This window comes from Ictidomys tridecemlineatus, unplaced genomic scaffold (assembly GCF_052094955.1).
Source record: "Ictidomys tridecemlineatus isolate mIctTri1 unplaced genomic scaffold, mIctTri1.hap1 Scaffold_1684, whole genome shotgun sequence".
NCBI lineage: Eukaryota > Metazoa > Chordata > Mammalia > Rodentia > Sciuridae > Ictidomys > Ictidomys tridecemlineatus.
In genome coordinates this window covers 15001-36849 of record NW_027521465.1, presented here as the reverse complement: position 1 = coordinate 36849, position 21849 = coordinate 15001, and the positions used below count along the sequence as shown (strand labels likewise).

Sequence of the window (21849 nt, the reverse complement as noted above, 5' to 3'; positions counted from 1 at the left end):
CTGGAGAGGCAGGAGGAGCCCCCCTGGAGCCCGTGGAGGGAGCTGGACACCATGGTAAGAGGCGGGTCCTGTCCACATTTGCACCCCAGAACCTGGGAGTGGGACCTGGGGTGGGAACAGGGTCTCTGCAGAGGTGGTCAGTGCAGGGCCCTGAGATGGGCTCCTCCTGGGTCAGGGGGCCCTCAGGCCATGGCCGTGTCCTCCCCAGAGACAGAGGAGGGGACACAGACCCAGAGGAGGAGCCCCGTGGAGACGGAGGCAGAGACTGCAGTGAGCGGCCACCAGCCCAGGGCCACCTGGAGCCCAGGAGCTGGAGAGGCAGGAGGAGCCCCCTGGAGCCTGTGGACAGCTGGATCTCACATTTGGGCCATTAGAGGGATATGAGGGTCCTTCTGTCTCTGCAGGTGACCAGCAGAAGGTGAACCCACAGGATGCCCCGATGATCCATGTGCTAACAACATTCCAGGAGAGAAGTCGCTATAAGAAAGGAGGCTACAGCCAGCCCCTGGGGTGGCCGAAGTCCACCTGTGGGCTTTGCTCCACCTGGTGTGAGGGGCCACCTGCCAGTCCAGCAAGTCAGGACCCCAACCTGCCAGGGCCATGTTGAGCCCGTGATGGGATCACCACGCCCAGGAGACTTGAGCCTGCACAGATAGGGGTGCAGGAAGTCCCTCGCGGCTGAGGGCCCTGCGCATTGCATTGGGTTGCGGGGTGGGGCGCTCCCTCCCCGGGGGTCCAGCGTCCACCCCGTCCACCCCAGGACCCGGAACCACAGCTGCGTCAGCCGTTGCAAGCTGGATCTCGGAGAGCAGAGCCTGGTTGCAATTTGGCTGTCCAGGGAGGATCTGGGAGCCATAAATAGTGGCGATGGAGGGTGGGCTCAGGATTCTGCTTGTGCACACAGATTTTACAGGCTCCGACACCAGATGGTAGACGTTAGCCCTTTGGAGGGAGGAGAGGACGCGTGTCTTTCAGTTAGGATTTTTTTTTTTTTTTGGAAAAAAAAATATATGAATATATATGGTGCATGCTTAAGTGATTGCATTGGGTGAGCCGCTCAGAGCTCCCGCGTCCACATTCTGGGAAAACTGGTTTTTGATGTGGCTGAGCCGCCCAGTGCCTCTCACGTAACCAGCTCCACCGCGGGTTGTTAAGTATCTGCGTGTGTTCGCTGTAGCTCCCTGCACCCAGACTCGCTCAGGGAATGGCAGTTCATCACAGAGTAGGGACTCTCTGTCCTCTGTCTGTTCAGCCAGCCTCTGTCTGTCTGTCTGTCCGTCGTCTGCCAACGTGTAGGTGGCTGTTCCAGCCTGGGTGGGGCTGCTCCTGGCACCTGGTGGGTGGAGCCCAGAGAGGCTGCTCCACACCCTGCAGCGCACAGCATGGCCCACCCCAGAGCACCCCCAGCCCCAGAGCCCTCTCTTGGGAGCACCAATCCTTCAGACAGGATCCACTTCCTCCCCAGGTGCCTGTCCTGTTCCGTGCCACTCATTAACCCACGTATTAATGAATAAAGGAGAGATACCCCTGTGCTTCCCACAGACTCTTGAAGCAGAAGCAAGCATTCTTTCCACGCGGGGACGGGAACGGTTCAGCATTTGGCAGACGTGAGCTTGCCAAAATGCCCACGGGCCCCCCCCCCCCTACCTTCTTCCCGAGGATGTATCTTAAGTTTGCTGTTTCTCCCTCCCCAGAGAATTCCAAAGAATGAGAGTCTCTCCGGAGAAGCCAAGGAATGAGAGGTTTTCCTGCTTCAGGAATGCCAGGACATGTAGACGTGTCTTTGACAGGAAGAAGAAGAAGAAGAATTTTTGCAAACAAAGCAAGAATCCCCCCGTCTCCTTCCCTGTCTAAAAACTTACAGAGAATGGCTGAAATGCAGTGCGTAAAAGCAGTTGTTTTCCCCCCAAAAGCTCTGACTGAGCCCCCGATTCATTGGCTCTTGCAAAACTCACAGCCCAGGTCTTTGGAAAAGATCACTTTATTGTCAAATGTACAGCATATGGACCTTAGAAATACAATAAAGCAGTTCATGGGAATAGCAGCTCTCCTGACCTTCCTCAGTGCCTCCTGACCTTGGCTGGGGTGGGGGGGCAGCTGGTTGGACTTGATTGACAGGTAAGGCACCGCAGAGCAGTCTGGTGGCTTTTTAAATTTTGCTATTTATTTTTAGAAGACTCTGCAGTGCCCTTCTCTGGGGGCCTGGATTCCTATTTTCCTTTGGCTCCTGTTTACATCACCCAAGGACAGCTTTCAAGATGAATTTGACGTGCAAGGAAATTCAATATCCCAGCCCGCCCCCATACACACCAGCACCCCCACCAACCACCAATGCAGGGTTCCGGAAGGCGGCCCCGGGGAGAAATTTGTGTCGAGTGGCCTTTCCACGTCTGCTCGAATGGACCCGAGTCTTGTAAAGACCAATAATTTATTATTTTTTAATGAGCTAGAAAGTCTCTCTCTCTCTCTCTTTCTACTCTCATCGTCTGAAGGGGGAAGAAAACAAATTACTTTTTTTTTTAATATTTATAACAGTATAGATATTTCCAGAGAAAAGTCTTTACATCCGACACGGTGTGCATAGGAAACCCGAGATTTAAAAACAAAGGCACTGACCCCCTCTGGCTCTGAGCCCTGTAAGGGAATTCTGAAGCAACAGAGGAAATGGCCAGAAATTTCTAGAATGTTCCATCCTGTGAAAATTTAAAAAAAAAAAAAAAAAAAAAACGGCTGAGAATGCACCAGGTGATCCTGTTTCACAGGGGATAGCAAGACAATCCGGGTCCTCCTTGCTGGGGGTATCAGCGCTTCTTTTTGGCCAAGGATGCTAGGTCAAGGTCAGCCTGACCTTGAACCCCACGGGGGACCAAAGTGCCCTAGTGCGACTCCTTTCGGAGCTCCCACCCTCAAGCCCTGAATTTCCTTACAAATGACCTCACTGGGTCTCACCTCCCAGTGCGCAGCGGCCACCCACGTGCGTCCTGCGGAGGTGGTCAGTAGACGTGGACGTACGTGGTTTTGGAGTCCGTGCCCAGGATGTTCCTGGCCGTGCACTTGTAGAAGCCGGCGTCCCTCTGGGTGGCGTGCTGAATGGACAGCGATCCCTGCGGATGAAGGTACCGGTTCCCGTAGAGACGGGCCTGGGCCCCGGCGGTCAGCTGCGACTTGTCCGGCAGCTCCCACGTGATCTCCGCTTTGGGAATCCCCATGGCCAAGCAGTTCATCTTCACCGTGTTCCCCGGGCGGGTGTAGACCACGGGCACGGGCTCGCTGGTGATGCGCGGCGGGTAGGCGATCACGATGACCGGGGTGCTGACCACCAACGAGCCGTAGGGGGTCTCCACCCTGCACACGTAGGTGCCCCTGTCGAACACCGAGGCCTCGCGCACCGTGAGGCTGCCGTTCTCCGAGACGGAGACGCGTCCCAGGTCTTGGGGACCGTCCAGAGCCATGCCATTGGGGAGGGTCCACGAGAAGCGGCCCCGGCTGGACCCGGGAGGGGCGCAGGAGAGCCGCAGGTTCTCCCCGTTGATGATGCTCACCAGGTTGTGGTACTGCCTGCTCGGTTCGGGTTTCAGCCCCACCTTGAGCGACACCAGCCTCTCCGAGTGGCCGGCGGCGTTGCGCGCCACGCAGCGGTAAGCCCCGGCGTCCACCGGGGACAGCCCGCTGACGTGCAGCATGCCGTCGCGCTTGTGGTAGAATCGCTGCAGCTGCCGGCCGCTCGGGAGCTCGGTGCCGTTGGGCAGCACCCACAGCAGCGTGGGCGGCGGGGTCCCCGAGGCCGAGCAGTTGAGGCTGATGGTGTGGCCGGCCATGGCCGTGATCTTCTCGCTGACCGGGTCGTGGAAGACGGGCTTCTCTAGGGGCTCCAGGACCGTGAGCTGCACCATGAGCCTGGCTTCTCCGCCCTCGTTGCGCGCGATGCACACCAGCTGCACCGAGTCCGTCTTCCTCACTCTGGTGATGTCCAGGGAGCCGTTGCGGTGGACGGTGACCCTGTTTCCATAGTAGGGCGCGGGCAGGATGACGCCCTCTGGGAAGGCCCACAGCACCCTGGGCGACGGGATGCCCTGGGCTTGGCAGTCCAGCAGTTTCCGGCTGCCCGCGGTGGCCACCTCCCGGACCGTGGTGAGGGCGCTGGGGTGGCCGTTGATCCTGGGGGGCTCCACGTGCACCTGGACCCACACCGTTTTCCTGTCCTCGCCCGCGCTGTTCCGGACCAGGCAGGTGTAGTTCCCGCTGTCGGAGCGCTGCGCCTTGTGGATGAGGAGCGTCCCATCGTCGGAGACCTCGTACTTGTCCGACGACGACGACGCAGGGATGGGCCGGTGGGCTGGAGAGAACCAAGTGACCCTGGGCACGGGCTCCCCCTTGGCTTGGCAAGGCACGGTGGCCACCTCCCCGTAAGGCACCTGCACCACCGAGTGGGTCTTGTTCCGGATGGCCGCGGGCTCGGCCACCACCTGGACGCGCACTCGCATCTCGTCCTTGCCCACCTGGTTCTCGGCGACGCACGTGTAGTCCCCCTCCTCGCGCGGGCCCACCTCGTTGAAGTAGAGCGTGCCGTTGTGGAAGACCACGTAGCGCTTGGTGCGCGCCCCGCTGTCGTCCGCCTGCATGAGGGAGTGGACCAGGCTGCCGTCCGGCAGGCTCCACGAGATCTCCGGGTTGGGCAGCCCCGTGGCCACGCAGTCCACCTTGAGGTCCCCCCCGTACAAGACGCGGTGGTCGTTTCCTTCCTTGTGCTCGATCTTGGCGGGCTTCATCTCCACGTTCACCTGCAGCACCACGTAGTCGTCGCCCACCTTGTTGCGGGCCACGCACAGGTAATCGCCCGCGTCTTTGTCCGTCACCGACTTCACCACCAGCGTCCCGTTGGCGAACACCTTCACCCGGGAGTCAAAGCTGATGGACAAGAGGAGAAACGAGTCACGGGGGGTCAGTCTGGCAAAAAATCACCCCCTGGCCCTGGCTTTTTAGGTTGCCAAGAAGAACACAGAAATGGGCGGATTCCCATGGGGCGAATTTGGCTCACCATCATTGATCACCCATGTCCAAAAAGGGAAGGTGTCGCACCATTCCAACACCAAGATATGGTGGGAGGTGTTGGAGATGCTGATCACCCCCAAATTGAGCACTGCGCATCCTGAACAACCGTCCCAGGATGGCTCATAGATATGCGCGATTGCTGTGGGTCAATTAAAAGCAAAGCCTGAACCTGGGTAAGTGCAGGCCTGTAATACCAGTGGCTTGGGAGGCTGAGGCAGGAGGATTGAAAGTTAGGAGGCCAGCCTCAGCAATTTAGCGAGGCCCTAAGCAACTTAGCAAGACCCTGTCTCTAAACTTATCCAACTGTAACACATGAGTCATCTTCTCCTCCCCGCCCCCCCCCTGCAAGTCTCTCCTTGCTTTAAAAAAAGAATTCAAGGGTGTGGAATGCGATCCGAGTCCTGCTCTGTAGTGTGTGTGTGTGTGTGTGTGTGAGAGAGAGAGAGAGAGAGAGAGATCAAATGTCTGCATCCGGGTGCAGAGTTTTGTCTTCAGACTTGCCCCTTGGAAATCTCAATGCCTCCTGCTTTCTAGCGGGCAGCCTACAGAAGCTGCTTATGCCTGGATTCCAATCCCGGCTCCATTCTGCTGGCACATCTAGGATTGTATCACAGAGTTTTAAACACACACACACATGCACGCACACACACACATGCAAAAAAAAAATCTCAACATTATAAATACGTGTATAGAGAGAGAGAGAAAGAGAGATGCAGGGGTCACCTGTATGTATTCTGCTTGCAGAATATGCATACATAAGCCGAATGCAAAATATATTTGTATATATACAGAACACACATATATAAAACATACAGTGTCTATATATGAAGATGGATGATTGATAGATACAGACTTGTTTTCTTTTTTCTTGGTACCTGGGATTGAACTCTGGGGCACTCCACCCCTGAGCCCCGTCCCCAGCCCTATTTTGCATTTTATCTAGAGACGGGGTCTCCCTGAGCTGCTTAGGGCCTCCCTTTGGCGGAGGCTGGCTTTGAACTTTCAATCCTCCTGCCTCAGCCTCCAGAGCCCCCGGGGATGACAGGCATGGGCCTGTGCACCGGGCTTGACCATTGTTAATAAAAGCAAGCCCTGACGTTGACCAGTTAAACTGTGTGATTTGGTCTTTTTGTCGATCAAGCCACAGACTTGGTAAGTGGCCTGAGCATAACAGGGCGAGGGGCGGGGGCGGGAAGCACATTTTTTTTTTAATGCATGGAAACAAGTTTGCATCCAAAATGTCCTAGGGCAGCCTGCATTTCTGAGCCTAGGGAGCTTCTCTAGCAATGATTCCCCAGCCCCGGGTGCAATCCAGGCAAGCAAACCTGAAGCATGCACCGGGGCTGCCCGACCCCAGGGATTTGGCCTCTGCAGGGACATTCCGAGAATCTGTGGTTTTCAACAATGCCCGGGGCCTCTCTGCATCTGTAAAGAACTCGGGAGCTGTCGGCCGGCCAAGGAGCCCGCTCTGTGGTGATGGATGAATTGCTGTCACAAAGGGGCTTCCCTGCTCGTGTCTCAGAGTGTCACTAGCGGGGGATTAGTAAGAAGGAAGCCACAGAGAGCGAGTGATTTACGGGATCCGGGTTCACGGGGACACCCTGAGAGAGGCACTCGCCAGCCAGCCAGCCAGCCGGCCGCCGGCAGGATCCGCATTCCTGAGCTGTCCACGTTTCAACGCTGCCACTGCCCGGGGCCAGGACAGAGTCCTCCGAGAGCCCATCTGCCGGGCTGGAAGGGGTTCCAGGGGAAACCGGATACGTGGAGGTTTGCAGGGATTGTGCAAGACGGGGCCGGCACCGCCCGGCTGCCTGGGGTGGGACGTGCAGGGGGGGAGAGGGGCTGAGCATCATCCCTGCACTGGGAGGGTCCCAGAGGTCCCCAGGGTGCACAAGGGACCTGGAAACCCAGTGACCAGGCTTTCGCCTGTGCAGATGCAAGACACACACACACACACACACACACACACCCTCCTCCTCCTCCTCCACAGCAGCCGCCGCAGCAGGATGAAGCTTCTCCCTCATTTCCTGCTCCTCCAACGTGTCTTCGGTTTCCTGAGAGTCGTATGCAACAGACCGGGGCCTGGGCTTTTGCAGACGGGTGCATCTCTGTGGTGGGGGGACACCCCGGCGCCCAGCCTAGACAGCAGTGGCATCCCGGGTCCCCAGCCACCCGGAGCCAGGGGCACATGGACCCTCCAGGGAGACACCAGAAAGGTCTCCACACTCCCGCGTGTCCCCCGAGGGTGGGGGACACGATTTCCCAGGGAAGATAGTGGCCATCAGTCAGTGAGATGATGGATATTGAACTGGTGGGTCATCAAGAGCCAGGACAGAGAAGATAGATGATGGACTGATTGATAGGCGACAGATTGAGTGACAGATGATAGACAGATGAACAGATAATAGGATGGATTATAGACCTATGGATAAAAGATGGCCAGACAGACAGGGGCTAGATAATAGTAGGTAGGTAGAAAAGAGTTTAGACGGTGGACAGATAATGGACAGACACTCTGTCCTGCAGGTCTCCTCTGCACTGGGGGCCTCTGAGGGGGGAGGTGCTCTGGGGTGGGCTGTGCTGTGCGCTGCAGGAAGTGCAGCAGCCTCTCTGGGCCCCACACACCAGGAGCCAGGAGCAGCCCCACCCAGGGTGTGAGAGCCCCCTGGACAGACAGGATGGGTCGATGACAGAGAGATAGATGGACAGACAGAATAGGTAGATGACAGATAGATAGAGGGGTAGACAGACAGACAGAAAGACAGAATGGGTAGATGACACAGAGATAGCTAGATAGACAGACAGACAGAAAGACAGAATGGGTAGATGACAGATAGATAGATAGATGATAGATAGACAGGATGGATAGATGATTGATAGATAGATAGGTAGACAGGTGACAGCTGGGTGGATGGATGATAGTCCTGCAGGTCTCCCCTGCACTGTGGGCCTCTGGGGCTGGGGGTGCTCTGGCGTGGGCTGTGCTGTGCGCTGCAGGAGGTGGAGCAACCTCTCTGGGCTCCACATACCAGGTGCCAGGAGCATTCCATCTCAAAGTGACAGTCACCTAGATAGATTTGGTAGATGACAGACGATAGACAGACAGACAGGTGACAGCTAGACAGGAAGAGACTCTGTCCTGCAGGTCTGTTCTGCACTCCGCGCCTCTGGGGCTGGAGGCTCCCTGGTGTGGGCTGTGGTGGGCACCAGGAGGTGGAGAGCACACAGACCTCTCTGTGTGGACAAGGGCCCTCAGGGCCCAGTGCCTAAGCGTCCTCATGGTGGACACGGATTCTCGCCCCTTTGGGCCACCAAGTCCGTCCCCCAACACGCAGGACGAGCGCAGGGCCCAGGGATGCGCCGGGAGCCGGGGGAGCCCCTACCTGAAGAGCGCGTCGATCATGCGCTTGGACGGCAGCCTCCAGAGGATGCGCGGCCAGGGGTCCCCCGAGGCGCTGCAGTCCAGCCGCAGGGTCCCCCCGTACCGGACGTCGGTCCTCCGGGGCGAGGTGCCCGTGATGCGCGCGTTGGCGGCGGCGCGCTGCACGGTCAGCTGCACGGTCCTGCGCGCGGTGCCCACCAGGTTGGCGGCCACGCACTCGTAGCGCCCGCTGTCCTTGGGCGCCAGGTTGCGGATGTAGAGCGTCCCGTTGGGGAAGACGAAGAGGTTCCCGCGGACGAACTGCGAGGGGCGCACCTGGGAGCCGTCCGAGAGCAGCCAGCGCACGGTGGGCGGGGGCGCGGCCCGGGCCGAGCAGTGGATGTGGATGCTCAGCCCCGGGGGCAGCGAGATGTTCTCGGCCTTGTCCTGATGGATGACCGGGGGCAGCGCGGCCACGTGCAGGCGGATGGCCAGGCTGTCGGCGCCCGCCGCGTTGCTGGCCACGCACTTGTACACGCCCCTGTCGGAGAAGGAGGCGTCTTTGATGGACAGGGTCCGGTTCTCGTGCAGGGTGATTCGTCCCTCCACGGGGGACACGGCGTGCCACACCCTCCGGTCCGGGAAGATCCAGGAGATCTGGGGGAGCGGGGTGCCCTTGGCTAGGCACTCCATGGCGATGGTGTCTCCCAGGTACACGGTGACGTCCTGGTAGCGCGAAGCCAGGATCTGCGGCTGTTGCACGGTGACCGCCAGCGCCACCACCATCTTGTCCACTCCGTGCAGGTTGCTGGCCGTGCACAGGTACTGACCCCGGTCCTGCGTCTGAACCCTCCGGATGACCAAGGTGCCGTTGGCGAGGACCTCAAACCTTTGAATCCGGGTGTTGGGCGTCATGAGCGCTCCTGGCCAACAAGAAAGATCGCGGTTAGGTCTCGGCCCCAAATACACCGATTTCCCTAAAAACCCAGCAAGCATCACGACTTGGTCAGGGTGTCCTCCTCTGGAAGCCCCAAAACTGCGGAAGGAAATGTGGAAAGATGAGACATCTGCACCCGGATCTTCATAGCAGCGCCATTCACAGTCGCCAAGATATGGAAGCAACCTAAGTGTCCATCAAAGGGGGAATGGATAAGAAAACGTGTCTTGTGGCCACCAGGGAACACCATTCCGGCTTTGCTAGGATGGAGATCCTGCCCTTTCCAACAGCACAGATCAACCAGCAGGATGTGAAGGGAAATGAGCCGGTATAGAGGGACAAAAATCACCTGGTCACACCCACCAGGGGATCTAGCTACACAAGCTGAATTCAGAGTCAGAGAGTAGAAAGGTGGTCACCAGGGCCATAGGAAAGGGGGCGGGGTGTCCAGCCAGATTTTTTATCACTGTGATCACAACAATTTTAGAGGAAAAGTCTCTTTGGGGCTCATGGTTCAGTCCCTGGTGGCCGACTCCATGGCTCTGGCCCAAGGGGAGCAGAACAAGATGGCGGCAGGGCCTGGAGGAGGAGAGCAGGTCAGGACAAGGCACCAGGGAGCAGAGAGAGCTCTGCCCACCAGGGACAGGACAGAGAACCCAAAGGCACAGCCCAGGGACCCCCTCCTCCAGCAACACCCCACCTGCTGCAGTCACCCCCCAGTGAGTCCATCCAAGTGGATTAATCCACTATGAGTCACCACCCAGTGAGTCCATCCAAGTGGATTAATCCACTATGAGTCTACACCCAGTGAGTCCATCCAAGTGGATTAATCCACTTATTAGTCTACACCTGTGTGTATTGGGGGCATGGACATCCCAGTCTTGAAGATCCCATCCACCTCACCCACAGGGTGGAGTTCACAGGAGGAGAAACTGGTTGGGTTGATGTGGTTGAACTGAGCGTCTCTCGTGTTTCCCTGGGGTCATTTAGAATCACCCCCTGCAGCCTGTCAGGGGGGCAGTGAGCAGAGACCTGTGTCTCTGGTTCTCTAAAGTTCCCACATTTCCCCGCCCCAAAGGCTCCTGAGCTGATGACATTTCTCAAGGCTCTGAATTCTAAGCCTCATTACTTCCTTCCCCCAGGGACCAAAAAAATGACCTTATTTCTGGATCCCTCCCTCATCTTTCTTTCTTTCTTTTTCTTTTTTTTCTTTTGTGCGATCCTGGAGATTAAACCCGGGGGCTCTTTGACACCAACAGGCAACCCCAGTCCTTCTTATTTATTTTTTCTTTTGAGACAAGGCCTCCATAAATGATTAGGGCCTCCCTAGGTTGCTGAGCCTGGCCTCCACATTGCGATCCTCCTGCCTCAGCCTCCCAGTTTGCTGGGATTTCAGGCATACACCACCACACCCGGCGTGTATATATATATATATATATATATATATTTATGTAGATGATTTGTTTGAGGTTTAGCTTTTCTTTCTGTTTCCAACCTGCCAAGAGTTTTTGTTACGACTCTAAAACGGCTCATGCTGTCTTCCTTGGTATTTGCTTTTTGGTGACCTCCCGAGTGACCTGCTTATGCTCCTTATGATGATGCTTTCCCTAAAAGAGGGGTTATTCCAGCCAGAACAGCTGGATTCCAAGTAGAGGTCATTATCATGGAGCGAAACTGGGTTCCCTCAAATTGGCCCACTGCAATTCTAACCCCCGAGAGCTAAAGAATTGATCAAGGGAAAATGAGGTCCCCAGGGTGACCTGACCCCAGGACCTTGGCACGTGCTGTGGGTGGAGATGGGTCTTTGCAGAGGTGATGGAGGTGCCGTGAGGTCCTCAGGGTGGCCCTGAGCCAGCAGGAGGGTCCCTTACAGAAGATCTCAGAGCCTAAGATATTTCCTATCGAAAGGACCAAAGGACGTGTTTCCATGCCGCCATTAATATGTCACCCACAGGCTAGTCCCTGGCGTCCGTTTTCCGGAAAGGAACCAAGTCTAAGTGCTCAGATGCTTCGCCTCGTCCCACCGACCCCTGAGCTTCCCAGAGCTCTGGTCCTGCCTGAGCCCACAGACTGCAGAAGCACCCCCCAGGGCCCCAATCCAGGTGCGTCAGCCCCTTACCTGTGGAAACCTTCGTCCAGGTGATGAAGGGCTTGGGCTTCCCTGTGGCCTCACACGGGAACGTGAAATCCGTCTCAGCCGTGACGGACACAGTCTGTGGGGACTTGGTGACAATCTGGGGCTTCTCCCCCAGCACCCAGAATTTGGACGTCGACGGTCCTCCAGCCAATATCTTGGAGGTGCTGTGGTGGAAGGTGACAGGGGACTGGGCAGGAGACGTCACCGCGGGGACGGAGCTGCGGGTGGAGTAGATCAGGGGGACGTTGTGTAGGCGGGTCGAAGGGGGTGCCGTGGTCCTGGGAGGGCGCAGAGGGGGAGCCGGTGGGCCAAAGTCCACGTGGATGGTGCCCTGAGAATGGACCCTGTGGTAGAGACCCGGGTTCATTTTGTTGTCTCTTGTGACTGAGGCGGGAGTGGGGGACGTCTGAGGCTTGACAGTGACCCCCAACTGTGGGAAAGAGGGAGTCCTGTTGATGAAGAAGGGGAATCGCCCCATGGAATATGGGGGGACCCTGGACTTTGGAAGCTCGCCAGCGGGATGTCTGGATTCGGGGATGCTGTTGCTTCCAAAGAGTTTGTTATCGCCGTTGAGTCGGTCCATTCTTTGGTCGGTCCGCGGCGCACCAGGAATGGCGGGTTTGGGCAGGTGCAGCAGAACGCGAGCTGTCGTCGTCATCGTCGTCGTTGTTGATTTCGGAGCTGTGAAGAGTTTGTTCTCTGGGAAAAGCCTGGAAGGAAATGCAGTTGCTTCTGGCTTCCTGGTCGAGTGACGCGATGGCGGGACAGTTGCCAAGTATCGTAAGGAGCTCTGAGTGGCCATCTCTGGTGGCCTGGCTGTGCCCCTCGGTAGCGGAGGTCTGGCAGGTTCTCTGGCCGGCGGCTGAGAAATATGGAGTCTCCCATCCTGACCGTGAGTGTCTGGAGCGCGGAGCAGGCTGTTTCTGTGGCTACCGTCAAATGCTTCCTTGCCCAACTCCTGCCGCGGAGATGCCTGCAATCCATCCTGGTGGGAAGACGGGGGAGATAACTCACTGGGCATCCCCTGAAGCTGAGTTCCCTCATTGCTTCCTAGGGGATCTTTGGTTTCTGGAGTGTCCGCAGAGTTCGAGAAAAAGTGTCCCTTGTTCCCCGCTGGTGCTGGAGACGTTCCCAGGGTAAGAAGGACGGGTGTGGTGGCGGCTTGTCCCAACGATGTAGAGGTGGTGGGTGGCGGCGTAGAGGCCACCTCCTCCAACCGGGCAGGACTGGAGATGGGACTCTGTGGTCCTGTTTCAGAAGAACCAGGGACCACAGTGGTCTCACCCTCGTGCTGACCGCGGGTGGTGGTCCCCGCCTGACTTGAAGACCACTCTACTGGGAGGTCTGAGACAGGGGTCGGGACGCCAAGTCCCTCCAGCAGGAACGGTGTGGAGACCGGAGCCGAAGGGGAAACTTCAGAAGTAGAACCCACCTCTCCCAACTCTCTCAAAAATGGCGGGTCTGTAAGTCCTTCCCCCAAGTTGGTCACAAGGATGTCTGTCTGCAGTGTCCTGGGCTGGTCTGTCCTAGGGGGACTCCAAGTGGGGGCTTGCGGAATACCTAAAGGAGGAGATTCTTCCTTCAAATTCCCCCCAGTGGAAGCCCAGGAAACAGAAGTTGGTGAGACGCTCGCAGAAGATGCACCAGGGACCGAAGTGTCCGTTTCATCGCGGTCGTTCACCTTGGTGACACGGTCATTGGCCGTTTCTTTTCCATCCGACTCGGGGTTATGGGTGACCCCAGTGGTCCCTTGGACGGTCACCTGAGAGGAAGGTATTTTTGTGGTGGTTGTGAGACCATGTGTCACTCCAGTGACCGCATGCGGGTCCCCGGTTCTCAGAGGGACAATTCTAGGCAAAAGTGTGGTTTCCAGACTCGGAGGAAGAGCCTGCTTAGGTTCATCTTCTGGAGAGGGGCTGGGCTTGGACACGGACGCCGTGGGACTCTCTGTGGACCTGTGTTTGTTCGGCCTCTTCCCGTTTTTCCTCCGGGGGCTTCCCTTGGATCCAAGCTCTGGATGCTTCTCCGGGTCCAGCCGCTTGGGGACGTTGGCGGTGGTATCAACCCAAGAGGTGGGGACCAGGTGACTGTCCACTTGGCTTGCGGTCTTCATCTCGGGGACCTGAGTGGGTGGAGTAGTGGACGTCCCTGTCGGGGGCAAAGCTGTTGCTGGGGTCTGCTTGTGGCGATGGCGCAGCTTGTTGGGGCGAGACCTCCTCCTCCCGCCGGGCCTCCTCCGAGAAGTGGCAGTGGCCGGTGCCGAAGGTGAAGTGGCCTTCGGACTGGACGTTGTCCTGGCTGCCACGGGGGGACCCTGGTGGGGTCGGGCTCCAGTTGTGGATTCCCCGGGCTGAGCCCACGGAGGAATGTGGCTCGTGGTGGTCAGCGTGGGTCTGATGTCTGGCCCTTTGGCAGGTCTGGACGCGCTTGGGTCAGCCCGAGACGACTCCGCCATGTCCTCTTTATGGAGTGGAGGACGTTGGGTGCTGAGGCTACTCTTCTCCAGGTGGGAATTGTCCGTTGGCCCTTGTAGAGGTGACAGGGCTGGGTCATCCGGTGCCCCCAAGGACCCCGATGGACTGGTGGCACCCACCCATGCTGTGGGCATCGGAGGAAAGTGTACAGAGGTCCTGTCCTCCCCTGGTTCTGAATTCGGCTCCAGGTCTTGATGATGGAACCGCACCGTCTCAGACTCGGCCAGGGAGATGGTCTCCAATGGAGTCTCCTCGTCCTCTGTTGTACCTTCTGGCATGGACGTGGCGTCCACGGCTGCAGACCAAGTCTCGGTCACTCTCTCTTCATCTGTGGGCTCCTCATAGACGGTGTCCGAGGTCCACTGAGCAGGAGAGGAGTCAAGAGGCTCAGACCTCCGGGTGGTGGCCAGAACCCACCTCGCGTCCACCCCAGTGGGCGCCACGTCCTCGCTCCCCTCCGTCAACTCGTCCTCCACCTCTTCCTCTAGACGTGCCCCTGTGACTCGCGGTTCTCCGAGAACCACGTCATCGAGGGTCGTGCCGGTGGGCGACAGGGTGCTTGACACCTGCCCGTCTTCGCCCAACAGAGACGCGTCTCCCGAGGACCCTTCGTCCGCGGGAACCGTCCGCGCTGGAGGCGCAGGGGGCGGAGACACGGCAGGGGACAGAGAGGTCGCTTCTGGACTCGCGGATGGAGACGTCGCGGTTTCCGGGAGCTGGGGTCCTCGGGTGCCTCTGGGGACATTTTTGCCTCGCACCCTGGCTAAGATATCGGCCCAGCGCTCGGGATTGATCTGCTTCTTCTCCATGTTGACCCTCCGCCTCGACTCGAACACGCGGCGGCCCTCCGCGACGCTGGCCTCGGGCTCTTTCTGCGGATGCTTCCAGAGCTTCATCTTCCTCCGCCCCTTCTTGATCTTCTTGTCCCCGGGGGGAGCCTCGTCCGTCGACCTCATGACCACCTGTTGGTCCTTGGGGTGTGGGACTCTCCTGGAAGGGTCATCGTCCTGCCCTGTCCCCGATCCTCCTTCGTCCTCCACGACGTCTCCCCTCACTCTGGAAGAGCCTTTAGCACCTGGACGCCTGACCCTCTTGGAGGACCGGCCGGGTCCACTCTTCTGCACCGCGATTCCCACCGTGTAATGGTCCGCCCCTTTCTGGTTGACGGCCACGCATCTGTAGTAGCCACCGTCACCGACCTGGAGCTGGGGGATGGACAGAGACCCGTTGGGGAGCAGATGGGCATGGGATGTATTAGCCGCAGCGCTGACCAGTCTTCTGTCGGGAAGGATCCAAGTGACGTGGGCTTCGGGTATTGCCGACGTACTGCAAGGTAATATGGCCGACTCCCCTGGGTCTTTCTCAATGGTCACTGTGTCTCTGTCCAGGGGCGGATGGGGGGCACTCATCACCAGCACCTTGTACGCCACTTGGGCAACGTCGTCCCTCACCTGAGCCACGCACCGGTACGACCCAGAATCCGACGGCGCCATGGACTGGATCCTCAACTGCCCACCACCGAGGACGGAGAACCTGCTGACCTGGTCACCCGTGGGCGCCTTCAGGACGGAGCCGTCTGGGAGGACCCAGGAGATGGATGGACTCTCGGAGGCTTTGACGTTGCAGCTCAGCTGGCACTGACCGCCTTCCACGACCATGTGAGCGCTGGGCGTGGCCGCGTCGCGCTCGATCATCACCCAGCTCCTGCCGCGAGCGTTCCTGGTGTCCTTGGGGGACACCGTCTGGGAATACTGGGCCTGGTAAGAGAGCAGAACCTTCCTGGCCGTGCTCTGCCTTCGGTTCAACTGGATCTCGATGGACGGCTGCATGACCCACTCGGGCTCGGCGAGGATCTGGGCCCGGACGCCCGTGTAGTAGAGGGCGTCCGCGTCGGCGTCCTGCCGGTACTGGTAGCTGACCCCGGGGTCCTGGCTGAGCGTGGCTTCGCGGTGCAGCTTGACGGGGACCTCGCTGTAATAGGCGATCAGCTTCCACAGCTTCTCATAGTTGTCCCTGGTCATCGGACACTCCAAGTCCAGGGCCAGGGTGGCGTTGACGTCCATCTCCGGGGGGTCCGTCTGGTTCAGCTGAACGCTGGACAGATCCCGCGGCTTCTTGATGTCACACAGCAGCAGGACCATGTTCCGGTGCTCGTCGGTCATATTCAAGGAGATGTTCCACCGCGGGGATCCGAAGCCCTCCCGGGGGGCCCGCGGGCTGTCCCCCGCCTCCTCTTGATCCTGCTCCTCCTCCTCCTGGTCCTCCTCCACCTCCTCCTCCTCCAGGCGACTCCGGTTGTGTCTCAGAGGGGACTCTATGGAGGGCTTCAGGCAGGCCATGTCGGTCACCTTGAGGATCTCCTGCTTCTGGAGCTTTCTGGGGCTGGAGCAGGTGGCACACAGCTGGCCCCCTTCGTAGGCTTTGTCCTTCTTGCACTTGAGGACGCCTACGACACAGAAGCAAGAAACACCCGGTAAGTTCAGGAGAACAGCAGAGCACCGAGCCCGGCAAGGAAGCCAGACAGTAAAGACTGTGCTTCTGCGTCGGTCACAGGTTCATATCCACCGTGAACCAGCAGCAGCTACTGTCCAGATCCCAAGTCCCCAGTTCCAGGACACCGTGCGCTAAGTGACCAGAGTCCTAAAACGAGAGTCCTGCCACCACGTCCTGAGGTTTGGACCCTGATTAGCAACCCTCATGATGTTGGTCCCCTGAGAAGTCTCCCTGCCCGGTGATGCGGTAACCATGGTAACGACCAACAGCAGTGCCTTATTCATGGGCTGATGCTTTCTTGCACACCGAATCAGCAGACGTGGAGAAGTACAGTGAGACCCACTGTGTGCCGCACGGACTAGTGCATCACGGTAAAGATGTCACTGGTTTATATAGGGTGTGGCTTAGATGTGGGGGGTCCCCAAGAGCTCATGGGTGGGACAATGCTAGAAGGTTCAGAGGAGAAATGACTGGGTTGTGAGAGTCTTGCTCTAATAAGTGGATTAATCCACTTGAATGGACTCACTGGGTGGTGACTGCAGCAGGTGGGGTGTGGCTGGAGGAGGGGGTCCCTGGGCTGTGCCTTTGAGGTTTCTATCCTGTCCCTGGTGAGCAGAGCTCTCTCTGCTTCCTGGTGTAACCTAATAGTGGATTAATCCACTTATGTGAATTAACTGGGTGGTGACTGCAGCAGGTGGGATGTGGCTGGAGGAGGGGGTCCCTGGGCTGTGCCTTTGGGGTCTCTGTCCTGTCCCTGGTGAGCAGAGCTCTCCCTGCTCCCTGGTGTAACCTAGAAGTGGATTAATCCACTGGGATGGACTCACTGGGTGGTGACTGCAGCAGGTGGGGTGTGGCTGGAGGAGGGGGTCCCTGGGCTGTGCCTTGGGGGTCTCTGTCCTGTCCCTGGTGAGCAGAGCTCTCTCTGCTCCCTGGTGCCCTGTCCTGAGCTGCTCTCCTCCTCCAGGCCCTGCCGCCATCTTGTTCTGCTCCTCTTGGGCCAGAGCCATGGAGTCGGCCCACCACGGACTGAACCTCAGAAACCAGGAGCCCAAATCAACTTTTCCTCCTGTAAATTTGTTCTTCTCAGCTCTTTTGTCAGTGATAAAAAAAAAAAGCTGATTAAAACAATCACACTCTGTTTTTCCTGGTATTTTAGAGTGTGCACTTCCGTCTTAGGAACTGACTCTGCTTAATGAATCACGCACATGATTTTTTCCCAGTATTTTTAAGTACGAAAACTTCATCCACGTGCATTTATAGAGTTTGCCTTCTGTGAAGGGCCAGGGGAAGCCACAGAAGTAAGGGAGACACATAGGAATATTTCCAGGTGAAGGACCAGCTTTGGTACGAAGCCCTTTCTCACCTTAGCTCCCATTTATCCACCGTTTTCCTTGCTACATTATCTGAATCTCATTTGTGCAGTGCGCACCTTGAGTTCCTGTTCTCTTGGACCCTCTGAGATCTCTCTGAGTTTCCTTTCTGCCCACTGCTCCGTCTCCTTCAATGATCCTCTTTCGCCCTGCCCAACTCCTTCCTGGTACAATGCACTGATTAGGTTGCAACCCTCCTTCTCCGGGCTGAGCCTCATGGAGGAGGGGGCCCGAGCCGGTGCATGGCTTCAATTACCAGCCCTCAGCCAGAGATGGCTCCCATATGTCCTGTCCCCTGTCCAAACAGTCTCCGGGTCCCACGCCCCATTGCATCCGTGACACGTCTATTTAGACATTGCAAACCCTCCATGAAGTGGCATCTGGGAACAGCACCACACTCCTCTGCAGCTGCACCCGGTGCCAGCCTTTACGGAAACCAGAGGAGAGGAGCACATTTAGGTGGCTCCCTGGGAGTTGGCTCCTCCCCTTCTGTTTCAGGGCTTTATCTGGGAACCTCCCTGTGTGACTTTCACACATGGAGCACCTTGGAGCGAGCACGCTGGGATTCTGTCTGGAAGTCACCGTCCTCACGCAGAGACACACATGCATGCATCCAGGGTCACGTGCGCACACCACGGGACAGATACACACGTGCGCACACAAAGGCGTATGTGCGCAAAGGCATGCACACGCGTAGACCCTCTAGATAAGGCCAGAGGTAACTGCATCAGAGCTTTGAAGTTCTACTGCCCACGGTGCAGGCTGCTGGAACCTAGTGAGTGGATTAATCCACTTGGATGGACTCACTGGGTGGTGACTGCAGCAGGTGGGGTGTGGCTGGAGGAGGGGGTCCCTGAGCTCTGCCTTTGGGGTCTCTGTCCTGTCCCTGGTGGGCAGAGCTCTCTCTGCTCCCTGGTGCCCTGTCCTGAGCTGCTCTCCTCCTCCAGGCCCTGCCGCCATCTTGTTCTGCTCCCCTTGGGCCAGAGCCATGGAGTCGGCCACCAGGGACTGGACCTCGGACACCATGAGCCCACATAAACTTCTCTTCTTCTAAAAGCTCATGTGTGAGACACTACAAGAACCTTTAGAGGAGAAACAAGTGGGTTAGGAGAGGTGTAGACTAATAGTGGATTAATCCACTTGAATGGACTCACTAGGTGGTGACTGCAGCAGGTGGGGTGTGGCTGGAGGAGGGGGTCCCTGGGCTGTGCCTTGGGGGTCTCTGTCCTGTCCCTGGTGAGCAGAGCTCTCTCTGCTCCCTGGTGCCCTGTCCTGAGCTGCTCTCCTCCTCCAGGCCCTGCCGCCATATTGTGAAATGATTGGGTTGTAAGAGGTGTAGACTAATAGTGGATTAATCCACTTGGATGGACTCACTGGGTGGTGACTGCAGCAGGTGGGTGTGGCTGAAGGAGGGGGTCCCTGGGCTGTGCCTTTGGGGTCTCTGTTCTGTCCCTGGTGGGCAGAGCTCTCTCTGCTCTCTGATGTAGACTCATAGTGGATTAATCCACTTGGATGGACTCACTGGGTGTAGACCAATAGTGGATTAATCCACTTGGATGGACTCACTGGGTGGTGACTGCAGGCAGGTGGGGTGTGGCTGGAGGAGGGGGTCCCTGGGCTGTGCCTTTGGGGTCTCTGTCCTGTCCCTGGTGAGCAGAGCTCTCTCTGCTCCCTGGTGCCCTGTCCTGAGCTGCTCTCCTCCTCCAGGCCCTGCCGCCATCTTGTTCTGCTCCCCTTGGGCCAGAGCCATGGAGTCGGCCACCAGGGACTGGACCTTGGAAACCTTCAGCCCAAATAATATTTTTCTCCTTCAGGTTATTTCTCTGAATCAGTAGAGAACCTACCTCTCTCTGTCTCTCTCTCTTTCTCTCTCTCTCTCTCTCTCCCCCCCCCTTCTCTACTCCACGTATTCCCTGATGCATTTCACAGCTCAGGGACCCCCAGGACCCTTCCCCATCCCGGTGGCTTCCTGCAGTCTAGCTACAGTCTGGAAATCACAAATCTCCCTGCGGAGACCCCCCAACCCATGGAACAGGTGAAGCAGCGACTTTCCGTGCATTTTCCTCAAGGGCAAATAGATGCCTCTGCACCATTAAAGGGAGGGGTCGAAACCACCCAATTGCAACCTTTGCCGTGGGCGCCGACGTCCCCCAGTGCAAGATGCCCCAACCGCACGAGAAGCTCTTTCCTGGAAAATGGAACAGTGCGCGCGCTGAGCGTCCAGCCAGGTCCGCCCTCCCGGCCTCACCTCTGGACCTCGCGCCCCATCCCAGGAGCCAGGCCATGCCGCAGCCGCAGGCCCAGGGGTTCCCGTGCAGGTAGAGGTTCTCCAGCAGCGGCATGTTCTGCAGCATGCCGTCCGGCAGGGCCCGCAGGGCGTTGTCCGCCAGGTACAGGTGGCGCACGGTGGACAGCCGGAAGTGGTCCAGCAAGGTGAAGGTGCAGAAGGTGTCCGGGTGCAGCTGGTGCAGCAGGTTGCCCTCCAGGTGCAGGAGCCGCAGGGACAGCAAGCCCTGGAAGGCCTGCGGGTGGACGAACTCGATCCTGTTGTGGTCCATGTGCAGCCGCATCAGGCTGGACAGGCCCTGCAGCGTGTGCCGCGTTATCACGCGCACCTTATTGTAGCTGAATTTGAACACCTACGGGGGGGGGGGGGGCAGAGACAGAGCGAGAACAAACCAGTGAATTAAAAAAAAAAAATCCGGTTTACATCCAGGCGCACATGTGCGATCCCAGCTCTGGGGAGGCTGAGGCTGGAGGACTGCAAGTTGGAGGCCAGCCTCCGCAATTTAGCAGGGACTTAAGCAACTCCATGAGGCCCCCATCTCTAAATAAAATACAAAGCTGGGATAGGGATGTGGCTCAGCGGTTAAACGTCCTTCGGTTCAAATCCCCGTACTAGGAAAAAAAAAAATCTGATTTACCATTGAAAAAGACTGAGCCACACCAGGGTGTTGGCATACATTTGTGATCCTAGCAATTTTGGAGGCTGAAGCAGGAGGATGGCAAGTTGGAGGCCAGCCTCAGCAACTTAGCGAGACCCTGAGCAATTTAACAAGAGCCTGTCTCAAAAATAACTAAATAAAATGAAATAAAATAAATAAAATAAAAAGGGCTGGGGGTGTGGCTCAGTGGCTAAGTCCTCTTGGTCCAATTCTCAGTTAAAAAAAAAAATCTTACAGCCGTTACAAAGGGACAGGAACCTCAGTCATTGGGCTTCCCATTTCATGTCAAAAATAGCCGTTTTGTAGATCCTCAGGGGAGAATTAGAGTTTCCCCTCTTTACAGATCGGCTCAGAGGGTGGGATTAGCCGTGCACATAAATGCCGGGGACTCACCTGCAGAGCGCCGAGGTCCCGCAAGGCCCCGTCGGGGATGCTGGGGATGTTGTTACCGTGCATCATGAGCAGTTCCAGCTTGGTCAGTCCTGCGAAGGACGTCTCCGACAGAGCCTGGATACTATTAAACCTGCGGAACGCGGGGGTCGCCCTTAGAATCAGCCACTTTAAAGGAGTCTGTTCCAATCGGGGGGAACTGCAGTTTGAACTGGTAATGATCCACGATTGACACAAAGCTAGCCAGAATGAGCCGGGTCGGGTGGCTGTCATCCCAGCAGCTCCGGAGGCTGAGGCTGGAGGATGGCAAGTTGGAGGCCAGCCTCAGCCACTTAGCGAGGCCCTAAGCAACTTAGCAAGACCCTTTCTCCAAAAATAAAAATTGAAACGGCTGGGGATGTGGCTCCGTGGTTAAGCACCCCTGGGTTCAATTGGGATCTCTGGCTGGAATGGAATCGGACACCTGGCCAAGAAGTAACAGGGAGACCGGAGGAGAAACTAGGAACATGAAACGAGCATCAGTAATAAAAATAGCAACTACGTTTGTTCAGGTAGGAGGAAAGCGGGAGTTAGATGTCACAGCAGCCAATGCTTCGTCAGAGAACATGCAAGTGCTTAAAAATCATGAAAGTTGAGAAATATCGTAATGCAAAAAAAAAAAAAATGAGTTAATATTGCTGTCCACTTGGA

At 57.4% G+C, this 21849-nt stretch overlaps 1 protein-coding gene across 1 annotated transcript in view; it reads right to left on the bottom strand.

Moving 5' to 3' along the window:
• Window positions 1–2918: 2918 nt before the first annotated feature.
• Mxra5 (matrix remodeling associated 5) overlaps window positions 2919–21849 on the bottom strand; it is a 27582-nt gene continuing 8651 nt past the window's right edge. Inside the window, exons 3-7 of the mRNA XM_013363026.4 lie at window positions 21163–21292; window positions 20073–20463; window positions 11470–16407; window positions 8436–9336; window positions 2919–4908 (exon numbers count right to left, since the gene is read on the bottom strand). Coding sequence (XP_013218480.2) covers window positions 2994–4908; window positions 8436–9336; window positions 11470–16407; window positions 20073–20463; window positions 21163–21292 — 8275 coding nt within the window. The 3' untranslated portion in view covers window positions 2919–2993. The remainder of the gene's footprint in view (window positions 4909–8435; window positions 9337–11469; window positions 16408–20072; window positions 20464–21162; window positions 21293–21849) is intronic.